Below are 18,365 nucleotides of genomic sequence, written 5' to 3' on the forward strand. Positions count from 1 at the left end.
CCCAGGGGACTTTTTCAAATTACCAAGAAAACATACAAATGTTAAGAAAAACTGGATATTTCAGAAAAAAATAGAAGGTGCCGGGTAAAATGTTCAGAGGTAACGTTCTGAATTCTTATTTTGCAATGCACACAAGAAGAAGAAACACTTTCCACTGAACACCATAAGGCAAGGAGAGGAGACAATTTATCTGTAGTGAGTTAGATGAAGGCTGTTGGGTTCCTATTATTTTTCAAAGCCCCAGCAAGGTATTATTTTCCAAATTGCCCATTTGAGAGCCTTCTGGGAAAGCAAAAGCCCATCTAACTCTGGCATTAGCTGCTTTGCACCTCCTATAATCTGCAGTCTATCTCCTACTTATCTCCACACAAAAAATCTAGGTCTCTCCCTACTATACGATTCTTAATGCTTAATACAAAATAACCGATTATTCCACCGGTCCACTTTATTCCCTTATTTCCGGTTAGATTTGTTTTTCTACATGCATATGTATAATGGTAATCATTATGTTAATACAATTGCATCTGTTCAAAAAGGCCTTTATCTTGCAAAGAATAATCTGATAACCCATGCAGAGATATTTATGTTAAAAAAGTAGCACAATTTGCAGATTTTTTTCTTTAAAAAAAGTCAAAATCCTATTTGACTTAATGGTAATGTTTATTCAAAGATGTGACCTCTGATCACTGCTAATCATTGATCATCTTTAAAACTGATGCACTTCCATTTAAAATGCAAATGCTAATGGCAAAAATGACCCTCTCAAATATTTATGAATTCTTGATGTGTTGGATTAAGGGCCCTTAACATTTCCAACTTCCAAAAGAGGTTAAAACAATACAGTTTGTAAGGGCATTTGCATCCTCACTGCTACTGTTTATTACAATACATTCTAATGTGTGAGATGCCATAGGGTAATTATGTGCAAAGTAATCTAGGATACTTTCTGGGGTCCTTTCTGGGTACTAAACTTAAGAAAATGAGAAAAATCACTAGTCTACCAATAAGAACCATTTCGGTCATTTATTGTCCATTTTTCTACCTGCTCTAAGACCTCAGATTTTATATGCTTCCTTTGCCTTGTCTTATGTTCATGGGTGTCATGTCTATCCTATCCATGTTTAAAGGGGAACTCCAAACACTCTGCCCCTAATAAAGCATTCTTTATGCGAGTAATACATTCTTATGTTAAGTCCTGAAAGTTTAACAGGATTGCTCACCTACCCATGATCATGTGGCACTCTTTGACATGTTACCTTGCATCCTAGAAGCCTTCTCGGGACACCGGAGCAATTATTTTGTGTGCAAAGTAACGTGCTATAAGTACGGAGGTCGCCTATTGCTGAGCACAGGCGGCTTCTGACATCATTGTAGGGGGGACATTTTGGTCACCCTACAGCAAGTGCATGTCCAGCACAAGGTCATTGTTACACGCGATTCCCTGTTTGTCCATTCTTGTTACTTTATAAATAACTTTGAGGATAGTTAGAACTGCACGGGCCATATCATACCATCTACATATAGTATTCAGAGCAGGACTGGGGTAAATTACTATTTACATTATTTTTTGCCCACCATAAGCATACTGAGTCATGAGCCTATTGAATGGTGTGTCCTTCGTTAATATGTCCTCATTTGTAGCATGCATGACCCTGTAAAAATACTAAACTACCTTAATGAAATGTATCATACAGCACACGCTGGTTAAATCAAATAAGATCCATTATTATTGTTATTATTAAAGCTGACAGCACATTTCGGAAGATCACAATGTCCTACTTTTAAAAAGCCACTTTCAGTAATGTCATTACTGAAATATAATGTTTGAGTCAGAACTCTGTTCATTTAACTTTTGCTATAACTTTTTTGCCACTCTCCATGAAGGTTGCCTTGCATATAAAAACTTCCATTATTAAATGCAAATTCCCATAGAGTATTATGCAGTTTGTGCACACAAATTATCTTGTTACATTAAAAGAGCACTTGGAATGGATTTGGTGGTGTTGGGTGTGGAGTAATTTTCTGCTCGATAAACCTAGATAAGATTTAAGTTATCTTCTGTCATCACTGATATGTTTCATACCCCATCTTACATAATATACCTATTTTAATTATATTTGAAGAAAACCGATAAGAGTAGAAATAAAGTTGGATTTTGCATTATAATGCGTACAGATAAAAAATAATAGCTTTTGGCCAGCATTCTCAGCAGGAATTTATTGGCTAAACTTTATCGTATGTGTACAAAATTAGGTTCACTCAAAAGAAAAGAACTGAATACTTTTTGGAATGCTAAAATCTAAGAAAGTGATGAAAGTCCAAAATACTTCAAAGTTCTCCTAAAATGCATGTTGTAACTTACTACAGTAAAATTAAATCGATCAATGATAGTTTGATGTCTCTAAGATATAATGGAGATGTTAGATGCAGACTTACAATGTATCAATACAATTATTGCAACACATCATAATATATTTACCTTAAAACTGCTATTCAATAAAGATTATTTTTCTTCTAAAATTAGTGAATACAATGATGACTCCACTTAATAGTTAACACTACATTATGATCAAGGAATATCAGGCTCTCTCCGGATAGCTAGAAACACAGTTTGATTTATGCTCTAGTATATTGATTTATAGTCTAGTATTGATTAATTGATTTATAACGTAGTAATTATCATGGTTGTTGCCATGTTTTACCTGGTTCTCGTTGCCTCCCCCATGCTCTGCCTGCCAGGCTTGTTTTTAATGGAGATGATTAACACATGGTTTATAATTCACTGACCTGTCTAAAATTAAACCCTCAAGCATGGGGGAGGCAACGAGAACCAGGTAAAACATGGCAACATGTGACACTTTATGTTAATTGAAACATCTGTACTTTGGTGATTCAATATGTTCAAATAAAACATTGTAGTCAAATTTTCTAGAAAAAATAACTCAGTTTACACACCATGCCATCTTCTACCTGTACCTCTCGGATGCCTTGCCAGCTGCACCATCTTACTCTTCACCTGTACTTTTGACAGGAGTGACCGTATTCACAATGTCCTTTACCTCTTGCCATGCCTGTCTGTTATGTGCAGGTGAACACTTTCATTTTACTCCCTTGAAAAGTGAAGCAGATATGCTCACACTTCAGTTATTCAGTCTCCACCATGGGCATCTTCTCTACACTTTAGCCACCTGAGTAATTCTTCTCATCCATAACATCCTCATCTTCCCCAATGCAATGGGGTCAAACTATTGAGTCCCTCTGGGTCTCTCGCACACCAAGTAAAGTGTGAAAAAGTAGGGGGAGTGTCAGCTCATGTACACATCTCCTTCTGTATTCTTTCATTTCTCCTATCTCCCTCTCTCTCCCTATCATCCGCTTGTGGGCCCTGTGAGGCATCTCATGAAAACACTTGAGCAGCAGGTTATATACTTTATGAGACTTAAAATTGGATGTGATTTTGCTATGGAAACACTGTGTTTTAGTAGTTTACCTTGTTTTTGTAAAAATTGCTCTAAGGACGCAAAACTGCATTTTAACTTAAATTTAAATTGGTGTATTGCAGACACCAAATACTTTTTGTTCCACGTCAACCAGTGTAATTGGTACTGGTGATTGGTTATATTTTCAAGCTTAATTATTCCCTTATTCAGTGAATTTGAATCATTCTCTCTGTAAAATGATTAACTGCTTTAAGGAATAATTTGGGAAAAACATTTTTGGTCTGACACCCAAACGTTAATAGCAGCAACATTAGTATATATATAGCTGCTGATAAAAAGTGCCTGGGTATCTCATATTTTTGGTTATCTTAGCTATAAAAGCCAGGTACTGCTTTGTCCACAACGGTTATAGAGGTGAAAGAACAAAAAACTGTTTCTCCTCTGTCTTTCACCTAAATTATGCAATACATGTTTATGCAAATATGTAATTTTTCAGTGGTGTTAAACAATACAGTAAGTGAAGACCATTTATGATTATCACTGGATGAATAAACTGAGTCAGTCCCCCCAAACAAATTATTAACATATTAACATAAAAACACATATTATCATAGAATCAGATTGGGACAGCAAAAAAGAACCAAATGAACCACCCAGTTTTCAATTATAGAAAACAATTTACTGATTTATTTCTTATGATACAGCTTTATTCAAATCCCAAGATTTTGTTATGTTTTTCTTTTATTATATAATGATGAACTTCAGGGTGATTTTGTTGTTAGTATTTTTTTTGATGAGTTTTAAAGATGACATGCGAGTTTTCATTTCACTTGCATGCCTTCGCCTGCAGCTTGCAAAACTTGAAAGTTGTGGGCACTTGAAAACACCATGTATATTAGTGAATATGTGAGTCATTTTACAAGTATTAGTTTATAGGATCATACAACTTCAGACAAGTCTGATCAGTCAAGGTAAACCCTAACGCATCTGGACACTCAAGTTCATAGTAAATAGACCCATTGCATGATAGCAGGAGCCAGGCATTTTTCCTGCTAATAGAAGGTATCAACTTATACATAAGAAAGCCACATTCACTATACCTTTGAAGATTATTGCACCAACTGCAGTCAAAGCCAATCTGAGATTTGACACACGAGCCACAACTGGTAAACTGGAGACAAGCTGAGAAGAAAATAATACATTTTATTAATTCAATATAAAAATGTACATTAATTTGTAGAATGAGGATCCTTTTTCATGTATTGACTGCTGTTTTAAGCAATCATTAGAAAGACCAGAAATAACAAAAAAGACCAGTACACACATATGATGTTTAGTTGCTGCAGCTTGTATTTGGTAATCACCATCACTGGAACATGAATATCACTCTACAGAAACTTCAATTAAATAGGTTAAAAAAAATGTTTGGACTACCCCCTACGTTCAATGGAATCAGCTGCCTTTTTATACTTTAAGTGTATGACGTGAGAATCCAACATTGTGCATTGAAACTGCACCTGTGCCATCCACAACTGCTTCTGCCCACTGCACCACAGCCATGGCACATTATAGGACGTGGGCAGGAAAATGTAGGTTTTTATGATATTTTATTGCATTTTCTTTAATAATAATGGTAAAATGTCACACTTGATCTAACTTAAGTGTGATTAAGCATTTTATAATAGGAAAGTATAGAGCCTAATATATGTATTACAGCGTCATTTTTTTATATAACTTGGTTGAATTCTTGTATTGCAGATCTTTTTTTATCAGTTTTGACGTAAAAAAATTAGAAATAAATTCTACTTATACGATACAATATAAATGCAGTCTTTAATTGCAAATTATTATACCAAATCACATCAATAAATTAATTTCTGAAGCTAACTGAATCAATGATCAATGATCAATGATCTTTTTAAGTATGAATTAGTGACGTGATGAGGCGTCGCTGCTGTCTCGCAATGGTGAAAGTATTATTTTTCATACAGATACTGTGCTTATCCACACTTGTTATTAAACTTTTTGACACTACCACAGATATTTACACATGCCAGTAGGTAAAGGAGTGAGTATATATGTATTTATATATCAAAGAGTGTATATGTAAGTGTGTGCATGACTGTGTAAGTGTATGTGGTAAAGGGAGGGTATGTAAGCATGAGAGTGTGTATGTGGTAGAAGGAGTGTATGATAGCATGAATGCATCAATGAGCCTTGGCCACTCATGACCCTATTGCCAGGTCACCACTTTTCCTTTCTTGGACCAATTTCTTGGCCACTGCAGACACCCCACAAGAGCTGCAGTTTTGGAGATGCTCTGACCCAGTTGTCTAGCCATCACAATTTGGCCCTTGTCAAAGTCATTCATTAATGGAGTGGATTTTAGCATTAGTGTGATATACAGCCACTTCTGTGGGTAATTAGTGCAGCAGGTTCACAATAGACAAACAATGTGAATTGGCTCTAACAATGTGAAGAGTATAGAACGATCATATGATGGTTCCCCTCTTAAATAGGCAGAGAAGCGTCTTCTTATTCAGCCATCAAGAGGGACTCCCAGATACTCAATGAATGTTCTCAAATAATAATAATGTGGTAGCGTGCAGGTTAGTTACCAAGGAGGGTTAAGGGGCTGATGGGGCCATTTGGCTTGACATGCCCCCCAAGCAAGAAGATGCCAGTCCCCCCCTGACTGATTAGCATGTACTATGTAACGTTTCACTCACTTGGAAGCGGAAGCATCTCAACAGCGGAGTAGTTAGTAATCCGAGACATTTCAAGCTCCACTCTGTGATATTCAAAGATTGTTCTTCTGCGAACATCTAAGAAAAACAAAATAAGAGTGTAGAGTGTAGTAAACTTCACCGAAGTAATTTCTTTAATGTAATATAATTTTAATAACTATCAATCATGATCTGGCTGTTATATAATATCTCTCTAGAATAAGTCTGCACTCAAATAGCTTTCCGTCTTCTTCTATCCACAAGAAAGTGAAAATACGCTTTGTATAAATATTATTGACTTGACAATGAAAAAAGTTATATATGAGATTTTGGAAAATGAGTCCCTCCAGCAACACATTTTCTTAACTTATTTATTAAAGTGCTGAGTTGTAGATATGAAGAAAAGTTTTGGTAATATGCAGTATGTAGAGTTAGTAACATAGAGTATAGATATGTCAGGTATACTATTTTTGAGGTGTTTAAGGATAGATATTATGCACACTTCTAAAGTAACATTACCTATGTGTAATGTTTTCCAGATAATCTTGTATGAGTGTGCATCATACTCGAGATTATTCAGTACTTTTTGGCTAAGAACAAGTAAAAGAATCTTGGATGTGATATCCTGAAAGCTTTAATAGTTCTGTAAGGGATTATGAAAAACAATTGACTCTGTTTCAAAGATTAAAAAGTGGTCTTATTACCATGGTAACCTAAGAAATGATTCTGGCTTTTACATTATTCTGTTGTTATGGTGATAAGACCATTTATCAAGCTTTGCTCCAGAATCACATTTTATGCCTAACCCGCTTCAGCTCCTTCTGTGACTATATTGACTAGATACACCATAATATGTGTTTCTGAAATACTCAGAACTCCGGTTAAGTAAAATTTCCTGTTCTGTGTAGCAGGAATGAGCCTTTCCTGTTTTAACATTAACTGAAATTATAATATGCATCAGGACCTTCAATGGCAGTGTCAGAAAAAGAATTAGGCTTGAGGTCACTGTCACAGTAAAACAATCTATATAACTTTGGACTCATCCCATATATCCGCCATTTCCATGAGGTGACTGTAACAGTAAAACAATCTATATAACTTTGCACTCATCCCATATATCCGCCATTTCCATGAGGTGACTGTAACAGTAAAACAATCTATATAACTTTGGACTCATCCCATATATCCACCATTTCCATTGCCGAAGAAGACACTCATTTCTGGAGACTTACCGGTATCTGTCATTCTGCTTGAAATATATTTGCACAGTTATTTGGTTTTGCCTGTCATATGTGTTTTTAAGTGTCCTTAAACCTTATGTCTTTTTAGGTTTTTCTTCAAATTTCTCTTTATGTTCTCTTGTGAGAATTATGGAAGCATTAGCTAAGCTTTATATATGTATATACACCGTATCTTATGTATGCATTGTTAGTTAAGGGTATAGAAAAGTCACTCACCCTTGACAGGAGAAGTTAATGGGCTGTTTTATGTAACAAACCTTCTTCAGGTTCAAGATAATATATATCCTTTGTGTAATTAGATCTGAATGACTAGGTTTACTAGGTTTAAAGCAAGAAGGTCTCATTTAATAATGAAAAGGGAATGCTGTAAACATTTTAATAAACATTATCATTTGGAATAAAAGATATAGTATAACTGTATAAACAGTACATGTAGCAATATACATGCTTCCGTGTATCAAAAAAAAAAAATACATGAAAACCCAGTATAGTTTCTAGATTTACAAATGAGTCTACGTACAGTAACCATGTGTAAGGAATCAAAATGTGGCATACCTTGTGTTTTGTTTTGTTAAATATGTCTATATTGCCATAAGTATATTTTATTTCTACATGCCAATAACATTATTAAATATGGTCTGTAAAGGGAATGTTGGTGAAAAGGTCATCACTATTATCAGTGAATCAGAACAAATGTGTGTTCTTGTTAAATTAGAATTCCTGATTCCACCAAAGTTTATGCCAAAACTGTCATAGTTAGGAACAGCCACCTATGACGATTAAATCTGTCCCTTGCATTATGGACTATTGCAGCAAATATTTTGTTTGCACTAATGGCTATTACCTCTCCTCTCCCTAGGCTCGTAACAAAATACAAAAAGGTTAATTTAATACAGAAAAGCTTTCGCTTGTTTGGGACAGTCTTGGAATTGCCAGTGCTGTAAATTACATCCCAATCCATCCTTGATGATCATCATTATTTAGAAAACATTTTAAATCTAAGTCCATAAGGCATTTTTTGGATTATCTGCAAAAAAATATTAATAGTATAATTCAACGTGTGGTTGTAGTTTTGATCGATTACGTATACAGGTAGATTGATAGAAAGATAGTAAACTATACAAGACTACCGTTACAACCGTTTTATGTAACGCCTTATTTACAATACTCAAATTTTTCACTTCTGATTTTACAAAAGTGTTAAATTTCCTGCTCTCCTACTCATGACATCCTTTCAATAAAATACAGACCGTGGCTATACAAATTCTGAATATTACTATGCCAAATCACTGATTTTGGGTTTTGTTGGTGTAAAAAATATATACATTTGCGAGATGTAGAACTCTGCTACGAGAAATACATACTTGGTATCTGCTGAATCTTGTGCACTACCACAAATGCATCTGACAGCCCCACTTTCACCGGGTGATTTGTTGAGCTAATCTGCATCACTGGTACTGGAATCTGCAAGAGAGATTGTTCCACTGGGTTACAAATGGCTCCGCCAGCTAAATCGAGGGAATTAAATAGAATAGAAAGTAAATCGTCTCAAACATAATGATATTGTCAGTGGTTCCACAATCAAAACACATGGAAATACAATGTGGTATACACAGCTTTAAAGGGAAAGTACCATTGTTTATAAAATCCAGTGATCTACATTCGAGTTGGATAAAGTCAATTCACTGTGAGGCAAGTATACCGTATTTGCTCAATTATAAGACGACCCTGATTATAAGACGACCCCCCAAAATCAAAATATTAATTTAGGAAAAAAACAAAAAGCCTGAATATAAGACTACCGTATAGGAAAAAAGTTTTACTAGTAAATATTAATTCATGTAAACTCATTTTCATATTTAATAAAAGCTATGATTAAGAAAAATATATATTTTATTTCCTTTTATTTGCCAACCTGCCCCCCCCCAGTTATGCACATCTGCCCCAGGCTTGCCACTCTGCCCCCAGAAATGCCTTATACCCCCCTATTTGCCACTCTGCCCCATGATGTGCCTTTTAACCCTCTATATGCCACTCTGCCTCCAGAAATGTCTTATACCTTCCTATATGCCACTGTGCCCCATGATATGCCTTTTAACCCCCTATATGCCCCTCTGCCCCATGATATGCCTTTTAACCCCCTATATGCCAGAGTGGCATATAGGGGGTTAAAAGGCATATCATGGGGCTGAGGGGAATATAGGGGGTTAAAATGCATTTCTGGAGGTATATATATATATAACTGCTAACAGCAATCACATTCCTATCAAGCCAAGGCAGCCAGTACATGATGGAACCTGGGGATGATAGTAGTGTGATTACAGCCTCCCTATGCCATGCTACCACCACCACCCCCCTTACACATCCATGCTATCACACACACACTCATTCACAAACATTTAAATACTCATTCATTCCATTAATCACACATACTTCACACATTAATCACAAAAACCCTCACCCACCCCCTTACCTGAACTGCAGATCTCCCACTTGCAGACTTCTGCAGGGGCCCGGCTGTGCGAGCAACTTCTCTGGCCCCGCCCCCAGAGGAAGGAGGGGGGAGGTAGAGTTATGTGAGGACTGTGCTAGCTTCCTGTTCTCCTGCTGCTAGTGGCACAGACGCTGCTCGCGACCAAAGCACAGTAAGCAGTACGGCCCCAGCAGAATGAGGTCTGATTAGAAGACGACCTCGATTATAAGACGAGGGGTATTTTTCAGAGCATTTGCTCTGGAAAAAACCTTGTCTTATAATCGAGCAAATACGGTAAATATAAGCTGAAGGTCATTTTTTTCGAATATGTACAAGTATGATCATATTTTGACTGTCAACTCGCATTCACTCAATCTCTAGTATAGCCCTGGAGGGTAAGTATTAACCCTGCATAACAGGGCCCAGATCTGGGGGAAGCATAAGTGGTTAACTTAGTAAAGGTGGGGGCCTGAGTCAAGTGAAAAGACCCGTTTCTGATTTCAAATGAAATGTTATATGTTGACTCAACCAACAATCTATACTGTGCGAAATAAAACAAATTCTCCCACACAAACATACTGAAATAGGTGAATTATGTATATAACACGATTCTTTTAACTGCCCAAAGTATTAGGCACGTTGTATAAATGTGCTGCTTTTACTTAAACACAAGGCTGTATGTAGATTACACAGGCAGATGAGGTCTCCATTAATACTCCATACTGCCCTAAAGAACTCATGATCATGTTTTATTGTTTGTCTCCAAGATTTTACATCAGATTTAATTAAGAAAAAAAAATCAATATGTAAACTTATCCTTTCGCATACTTCTCGTTAAGACAAATATGAACATTTCTCACCAAAACGGTTGTCATTCTTTTTATGTGTTTTAAGGCTAACCTCACTTGTTATTTTAACCAACCTGACAGACTGTCCTATTTCAATCTGCACAATCTTATTTCAATTCTAATTACCCTTTACGCCTAGAGGTTAATTTATTTGCTAGGGTTCCTGATTTCATCTTGGAAACTAAAATGGTCAGCAGATCTTGCCGGACACATGCTAATTGAGAGCAACAATATAATTGCAAAGAAGGCACTAGAACTTCCTTAAAACAAATGTTGGAGCTATATCAATGCTGTCTTTGCCAAGGAAGTTTTTTTATCCCACATAATTTTGATGCAGGCTGTAAAATAACTAACTTAGGTCCGACTCATTAAAATAATTCCCATCTATCTTATGATGTAAATGAAATTACGTCAAGACGTGTTCATATTAATTAGGCCATAATTAAAGCACACTCAGTTGTTGAGATGTTGTGACACTTGTTAAGAAAAAGAATCCTTCTATAGGTTTCAGACCACTGATGGTTTGTGGAACACTCTACATCATTTGCTCAAACAAAGCCCTCAGACTTTATGTATTGCGTTACATTTTTTATGAATGATTGGCAGCTGTATACTCGATGAACTGATCAACACTTTAATATATTATCTGTTTCTAAATTTCTTTTACATTCATGACATAAATGCAGAATGTAAAACTGTTACTATGTCATTTTATCTTAGTCTATTTATCAACTTTTCCCAATCATGATTCCATGCAGCCAAGGCAGATACATAACATAAGCAGAGAATGCTTCCATAATGTTTTTCCCTCTGCAAAATGATATGCTACCCCATACAGGTGAGGTTTCTGGTGGGATTTAAAAGTCTGAATACGTCTTACAGAACAAGTTATGGAATTACAGAAAACAGGTACAGCACAGGTAAAAATCTGGATATGCAAGTAGGAAGCAACAATGAAAGGCGATTAGGAAAGTATTTGGTGATACGATAGAAATTTAGGAGGGCACAATGTTGTTAAGGTCTCTGTAAGGTACTTATATTTAATTCCGGAGGGTATGGGGAGCCAGTACATGGACAAGGAAAGTGGGGTAGCAGATGAAGAACAATAGAATTACAAAGGAGAGGGAAAGGTCTGTTAGTGGGTAGTTGCACGTGGGACATTACAAAGTAATTCATTAGTATTTTAAGAACTTTGCCTCAGTTCCAAAATTAATTTGCATGATCCTCAAATGTCTGCCCATAGTTTTTTGTTTACTAAGTATGTTTATAGCTTCATAGGTCTTTAACTTGGAGGCGATATTACTTTAAACAGTAGCCAGTGGCTTTTCAACCCCAGTGAAAGGCGTTTGAGAACAATTTGAGGAGGCGATAAGCGAACTGTATTTGATGATGACACCAATGGTTTATCCTTCCAGACTAGTGAATGCACATTTTTGGACGTGTCAATGTTTTATATAACTGAATCAATAATCCAGCCACTACAAAACTCAAAGGCGAAGCCAGATATGAGTATGAACAACAATGGTTGGTCTTCCAGAGCTTTAGGGATTTCAAACATCTAATTCGTACCACAGAAGGGAATCTAAACCATAAGAGAGAAACAGACATGAGCATTGCCAGGTAAGGAAGAACAGAATGCCAACCATGGTCCGGATGGTTTCCTATTGTTCTAAGAACAATGCAGAGATGATAAGTATGAAACCTCCATCTGTCCACAAAAGACCAGAAATACAAATTAAATCTGGTTAGTTAGGCAAATGTTAAGATAAAAGAACATCTGTTGTAATTTAAAAATAAGTGATCCTTATTAATTAGAGGATTTAATGCAGGTTGCTGTTATGCCAAATTGTTCTTTTGACAAAATAGGGAATAATCCTGTATACATAAAGAAAATGCATTATGCATTAGACGTGGATTCCAAAGTATGATTGTTAAAAGTGAAAACATTTTCGCCTATAATAACAGCCTGCCCTTTACAATGCCCGCGTATCATAATTAACTGCTCTTCACACAAGGGCATTTCTTTTCAGGTGCTGCAAATAATGTACAGAACAAAATTTGAGTTTATTTTCATTTTTTGCAGGATTACAGACTTGGTCCCAATAATATTTATTTAAAATTTTTTGCTTGAAAAAAAATTGCAGGAAGTTGAGGACATGATCATAATTTGAGGACATGTCTATATCACGACCATCAAAGAGCAAATGTCAAACTCAAGGCTATCCCTAATTCAATTCCTTCACCTGTGCAAATATACTAATCCTATCTTTGTGATCCCCATTGCTGTGTTAATATACAAATGTCCAGTAATGTTTTAATCTCACTTTCACAGTTAAGTTGCTGCCTCACTCCGTAACAGAAACATGGAATATCATGACAGATAACCACTCGGCCCTTCTAGAATGCTCATCTTTCCAACTGGAAAAAACCTTAAAACTTAGTCTTCCCTAAAAGCAGAGCTCCCTGTTTTGTGACCCACCGGACTGAATTTAAACGTGTGAAAAGGCAAAGTGTAATGTCCACACTAAAATGTAAAGGATTCTTAAAATAACGATTAATGTATAGAGCTTAACCTTATGCTTATGCTAGTTAATCGAAACAGATTAATTGATGCTGTTTTCTTTTGCATTCTAGGAAAATACATGAAACAAATCAATATACCTTGCCAGTAAGCAATATAGCCATGACAAATAAATAGGACCCACCAAACTTGGGGTACTTTGACGTAGTGGAGGGAAAAGCAATATATGCCAATATAGTGTGACAGAATAACCAATATTTATGCATTAGGTGTTTTTTTTTTAATTCTGTCTTTGTTTTGTAGATACATAAATAGGCTTTATGTATGTATAGGCCCCGGACTCTTGCTTTACCATCGCCCCGGCTGACTCACTTTCCTTGTTCTCCTTTAGTTCTTGCATTTTCACCTCTATTTTGATAAACTCCTACATTTAGTTTCTATACTGATTTTTTTCCATCTGTAGTTCTCTCTTCCTATTTCCCATTGTATAATATCCGCTTACTGCTCCTCTTTATGTTTTCCCCAAAAATGTCAGTAATGCTTGCTTTTTTTTCTATGCTTCTTTTTTTTTGCACTTTCAGAAATAAATACGTTAAAAAGAGATTTCCTACTATTAGTTTAAAGTCAAGTATAAAAAATGAAGGAGAATGTCCTTGTATAGCAGATAAAAGTATGAGATAATCAGTCCATTACCAAGACCTATATTTACAGTGATAAAAGCTCAGTATGTATTAAATCCAAAGCCTTTCACTTCTGAACAAATATTTTAGTGGAATGACTTCTATCAAAACCCAGAAGGGTTTTTAAGAAAAATGTAATGTTATATTTAAGATGTATTTTTCAATACTTTTATCCAAAGTGGACACTCCACAATATTTCTTTACACTTTTTTCAGCATGTAAAACGATAAATTGCTAGCATAACCTCCTACAGTTTACTTTCAATTATTTAAGCATTAAGTGTTTTAGTTAGTCTCATTAAGAACAAGAGCATGTTGGTAACCTTGGTTCATTATGATGATGAAACAATTAACATCTAATTTTATACAAAACACAAATAACCAAAAAAAGATACAAAATAGCATTTTCAGAACTCCCCATTTCTTTCACCAGAATATAAATAGTAAAGCCACTTCTTGGTGTAGCGTATCGCCCCGCTGCATGATCACGCAGATGTGATATGAAAATTCCACTAATGATATATGATCTATATACTCAAAACTGAGTGGAACCTTAGTCAAAATAGCAAACACTGCTAATTATTACAATCCATCATCACCGTGTGGTAATAAGCACGTGGGGCACAGTAAAACCAGTAGTGTATGAGTCTGACAACTCCTCCTATGGATTAATTAATAACACTAATAACAAGGCCACCAATGTTTAATCACTTCAGAATCATGTGATAATGCAACACCCTTTCACTGCTGCACACCTAACTGACCATAACGTGGGAGGGGGGATAAAATAAAGCGACTATAATCTGGCATATCGACTACATTCAACACATAGCTTCAAAATACAATTTAATTCAACCTTGTATTGGTGCACCATATATATATATATATATATATATATATATATATATATACATATATGTGTATATATATATATATATATATATATATAAATAAACTGTAGATACATAGATACATATATAGAAAATATACAATATATAGAACAATATGGATATCAGTTGTATGATATATTATGTAATAAAGAAGAAGAACATTATCATATTATATCCATGTTCTCCTTAAAAGACAAAACACATTGATCAAGTTACAGCACACAGTATTAATTCAGGTGTGATGGAATTAAGGTATCAGGATTTGCTGTTTGAGTTATTTTATCCTTAAATGAACACATAGAGAATTGGAATTGCAAAATCTCTCTCGTTGGACTTATTAAAGTAAATGCCTATTTTGAAGAAAATCAAAGCAGTGCAAAAAGAGAATTAACAGGGATAGCGGACAATGACATCAAATGCACAGTTCTGGAACAACCTAATGCATTGAACAGCAATATAATTTGCTTTTGCCTAAGGACTTTTCAATGCAGAGTTAAATTAATGTATATTCAGAAAATAAATCCTAGCTCAGTTCTATATAGCAAACATATGTGCTCAAGGAAGAAAGATCCTGTGGTAGTTTGTGGGCTGACATTTATAAAGTAGGATGTAGAGTTAGATATGCTGTCAAGCCCTTAAAAATCTCGTGGTTTATCTGAAAAGGGAGTCTCAGAGGTCTTTAAAGCTAAAACGACTTTTATTCTAGGAATGCTGATCCAGTAAGAGGCGTGCAGACTCGATGATGTTAAGATCAGGGCTCTGTGGGGGTCATGCCATCACTTCCAGGACTCCTTGTTCTTCTTTACACTGAAGATAGTTCTTAATGTTTTGGGGTCGTTGTCCTGCTGCCAAAAATTTGGTGCCAGTCAGATGCCGCCCCGATGTTATTGCATGATGGATAAGTATTTGCTAGTATTTCTCAGCATTGAGAATTAAGCAGACCATTAACTGTGATCAAAGCCCCAACCTTGCTAGGAATCTCCACAATGCTTCACTGTTGTCTGCACACTTATTCTTGTACTGCTCTGCAGCCGTTCGGCGAACAAACTGCCTTCTGCTACAGCCAAATATTTCAAATTTTGACTCATCAGTGCAGAGCCCCTGCTGCCATTTTTCTGCACCCCAGTTCCCGTGTTTTTGTGAGTAGTTGAGTTGAGCTTGGTCTTGTTTCCACATCGGAGGTATGGCTTTTTTGGCCACAAGTCTTTCATGAAGAACACTTCTTTCCATTTTGTTTCCAGACAGTAGATAGGTGTGCTAGTGTCCCAATGTGTGCTGCTAAATCTGAGCTCATGGAACTGCAGGACATCTTCTGATTTTGAAGGGAAGTAAGCATGTCTTCCATCTGCTGCACTGAGTTTGCCGACCACTGCGTCTACGGTCCTCAACTTTGCCCATTTCAAGAGCATGAACTGACCATTTGGAAAGCCATTCTGCCTTGAAAGTTCTGCCTGGGAGAGACCCTGCTGATGCAGTATAACTACTAGACTTGTGCACTAGGGAGGTCTTCGTGTTCGTCTTCGTGTTCGTCTTCGTGCTCGTCTTCGGCAAAAAAAAAACCAGTGGTCTCTGCCGGGCAAGTTGCTGCATTAGGATTTTAAAAGTCTGTGCGAGCGACTCTATGGGTCGCTCGTACAGACTTTTAAAATCCTGGTGCCGTAACTTGGCCGGGAGAGACCACTGGTCCGTACAAGCGACTTTATTGGTCGTTCATACGGACTTGTAACTGTTGCAGCAGGGAGACCAGTGGTCAGGTTGCACCTTAAGGAGTTAAGGGGCCATGCGAGTGAGCCTATTGGTCGCTTGCTCGGCTCTTTAACCTACGGATTTCCGCGGAAATCCGTAGGTTCGCTGTCAGGAGTTAAAACGGCCGTGCAAGTGAGCCTTTGAGTCAATGTGTGTGTTAGAGTTTGTTGTTGGATAGTGTGTGTATATGTATGAGTGAGGTGTTAGTGTGTGAGAAAGTATGGTGTTGTATATGTTATTGTATTGCCTTCGAGAGAGTGTGTATATTAGCATATAGTGTTAAAGTGTGTGCATTAGTGTATGGCGTGTGTGTGCAATAACATATGGTGCCAGCATGTACGTGTCTGTTACTGTATGGTGTTAGAGTGTATAATTGTCTGTTAGAATATGGTGGGTGCATGTGTGTTAGACTATGTTGTTACTGTGAGTGTGTGTCAGCTTATGGTGTGAGTGTCAGGGGTGAACCTAGGGTTAGTGGCACCTGGAAGATTGAGAGAAGGAGCAAGGGAAAGAATATGTGTTTATGCAGCTGAACAAAGCTGATCACCATGCTTTATGTAGATAAATGGTTAAAACTTAAATTATGTTGTAAAATAACCCGTAGAAACATGGCACACATACAAACTAAATTGTTAGAAGTTATACTGTACATGCAATGGTGTATTTACCCATGGCAGCACCCCAGCTGCACTCTCACTGTGGTGAAGATGCATAGCACCTTTTATTGAATCCTATGGTGGGCTGTACAGGCTCGGCACCGTCCTCCATAGTGTTAATGGGCCACCAGGTTTTGCCTAGTTGGCATAAGCCAGAGTGCATTGCTGTACACATTATTGAGAAGGTTTTTAAGCATACTTACATCTTTATACCCAAATACTATACGTCCATCATTGATAAGTGTGGCCTGAAAAGTGAAACTTCCAAGACTGTGGTTTTCCTGGAGGTGAACATGATCCCATTGAACAACAAGTGCAGTACCTGCAAGAGTCAAGATAAATAAAAAAAATCAATCAGAAATCACTGATATTGATTTTATAAATAAGCTATAAAACAGTTCACTTTACAGATTTCTAAAAAAAAAAAAAAGACAGACTCTTTAACAATGCAGAACTTTTCTTCAGAATTTGGCAGATATGCCCTTAGTGTTTCAATATGCTGCTCTGTTGAATTTAACATCATAAAACTAAAGGTAATATTTTTAGGAACATTTTAAGGGAATAATTAATTGTCATATGACATAAAACAGCTGCTGTTGCCATTATGTGATTAAACTCTTAGATGAAATAATAAAATGATAGATTTTCTTAAGTTTAGAGAGTATTATTATTTTTTGTTAATTGGGAATGTCTATATGGATTTCCCTTAAACTATAGGCAAGTCCCTGTGGTTGGAGCCATGCTATGCACAAGGGGTGCATCATTAGCACATGAACAGCTGGGTTTGTCTCTATAGAATTCATTAAGAAAGCTATTGATATTGGACTTGTGCAAATGGTCTGAAAACGATTCAGACAATTTTTTTTGTCTCATTGCTAATATAACATGCATTGTTCTGCTTGTTTTCAGATTTCTAGAAATGTGTCTTGTGTAAAACCCCAGAAGCAAAGCCTGATTTCCCATTAATAACCATGTTATGGCATATTTAGCTTTCAACTATAAGTATTGTTTATTTGTTATTTTTTAAATAAACCATTATTTTACAATCCAGTTGTGTGAGCTTCAGTTTCTCTCCTAGAAAAAAATTACCCCCTGTAATGCTCTGTCTACTGTTATGTGGTCAGGGCCATCTTTAAACATAAAGT

The 18,365-nt window shown here is 36.3% G+C and overlaps 1 protein-coding gene across 2 annotated transcripts in view; it reads right to left on the reverse strand.

Annotated features, from left to right (window-relative positions):
* The window catches only part of PLXDC2 (plexin domain containing 2), a 286,125-nt gene that overhangs the window by 152,994 nt on the left and 114,766 nt on the right, over nucleotides 1-18,365 (reverse strand). For both annotated transcript variants that reach the window (XR_008354366.1, XM_053468192.1), the window contains exons 6-9: nucleotides 17,424-17,542; nucleotides 8,772-8,871; nucleotides 6,170-6,265; nucleotides 4,541-4,622 (exon numbers count right to left, since the gene is read on the reverse strand). Coding sequence is in view for 1 of the 2 variants with exons in the window: in XM_053468192.1 (XP_053324167.1) it covers nucleotides 4,541-4,622; nucleotides 6,170-6,265; nucleotides 8,772-8,871; nucleotides 17,424-17,542 (397 nt within the window). In the remaining variant the exon portion in view is untranslated. The remainder of the gene's footprint in view (nucleotides 1-4,540; nucleotides 4,623-6,169; nucleotides 6,266-8,771; nucleotides 8,872-17,423; nucleotides 17,543-18,365) is intronic.

This window comes from Spea bombifrons, chromosome 5 (assembly GCF_027358695.1).
Source record: "Spea bombifrons isolate aSpeBom1 chromosome 5, aSpeBom1.2.pri, whole genome shotgun sequence".
Taxonomy (NCBI): domain Eukaryota; kingdom Metazoa; phylum Chordata; class Amphibia; order Anura; family Pelobatidae; genus Spea; species Spea bombifrons.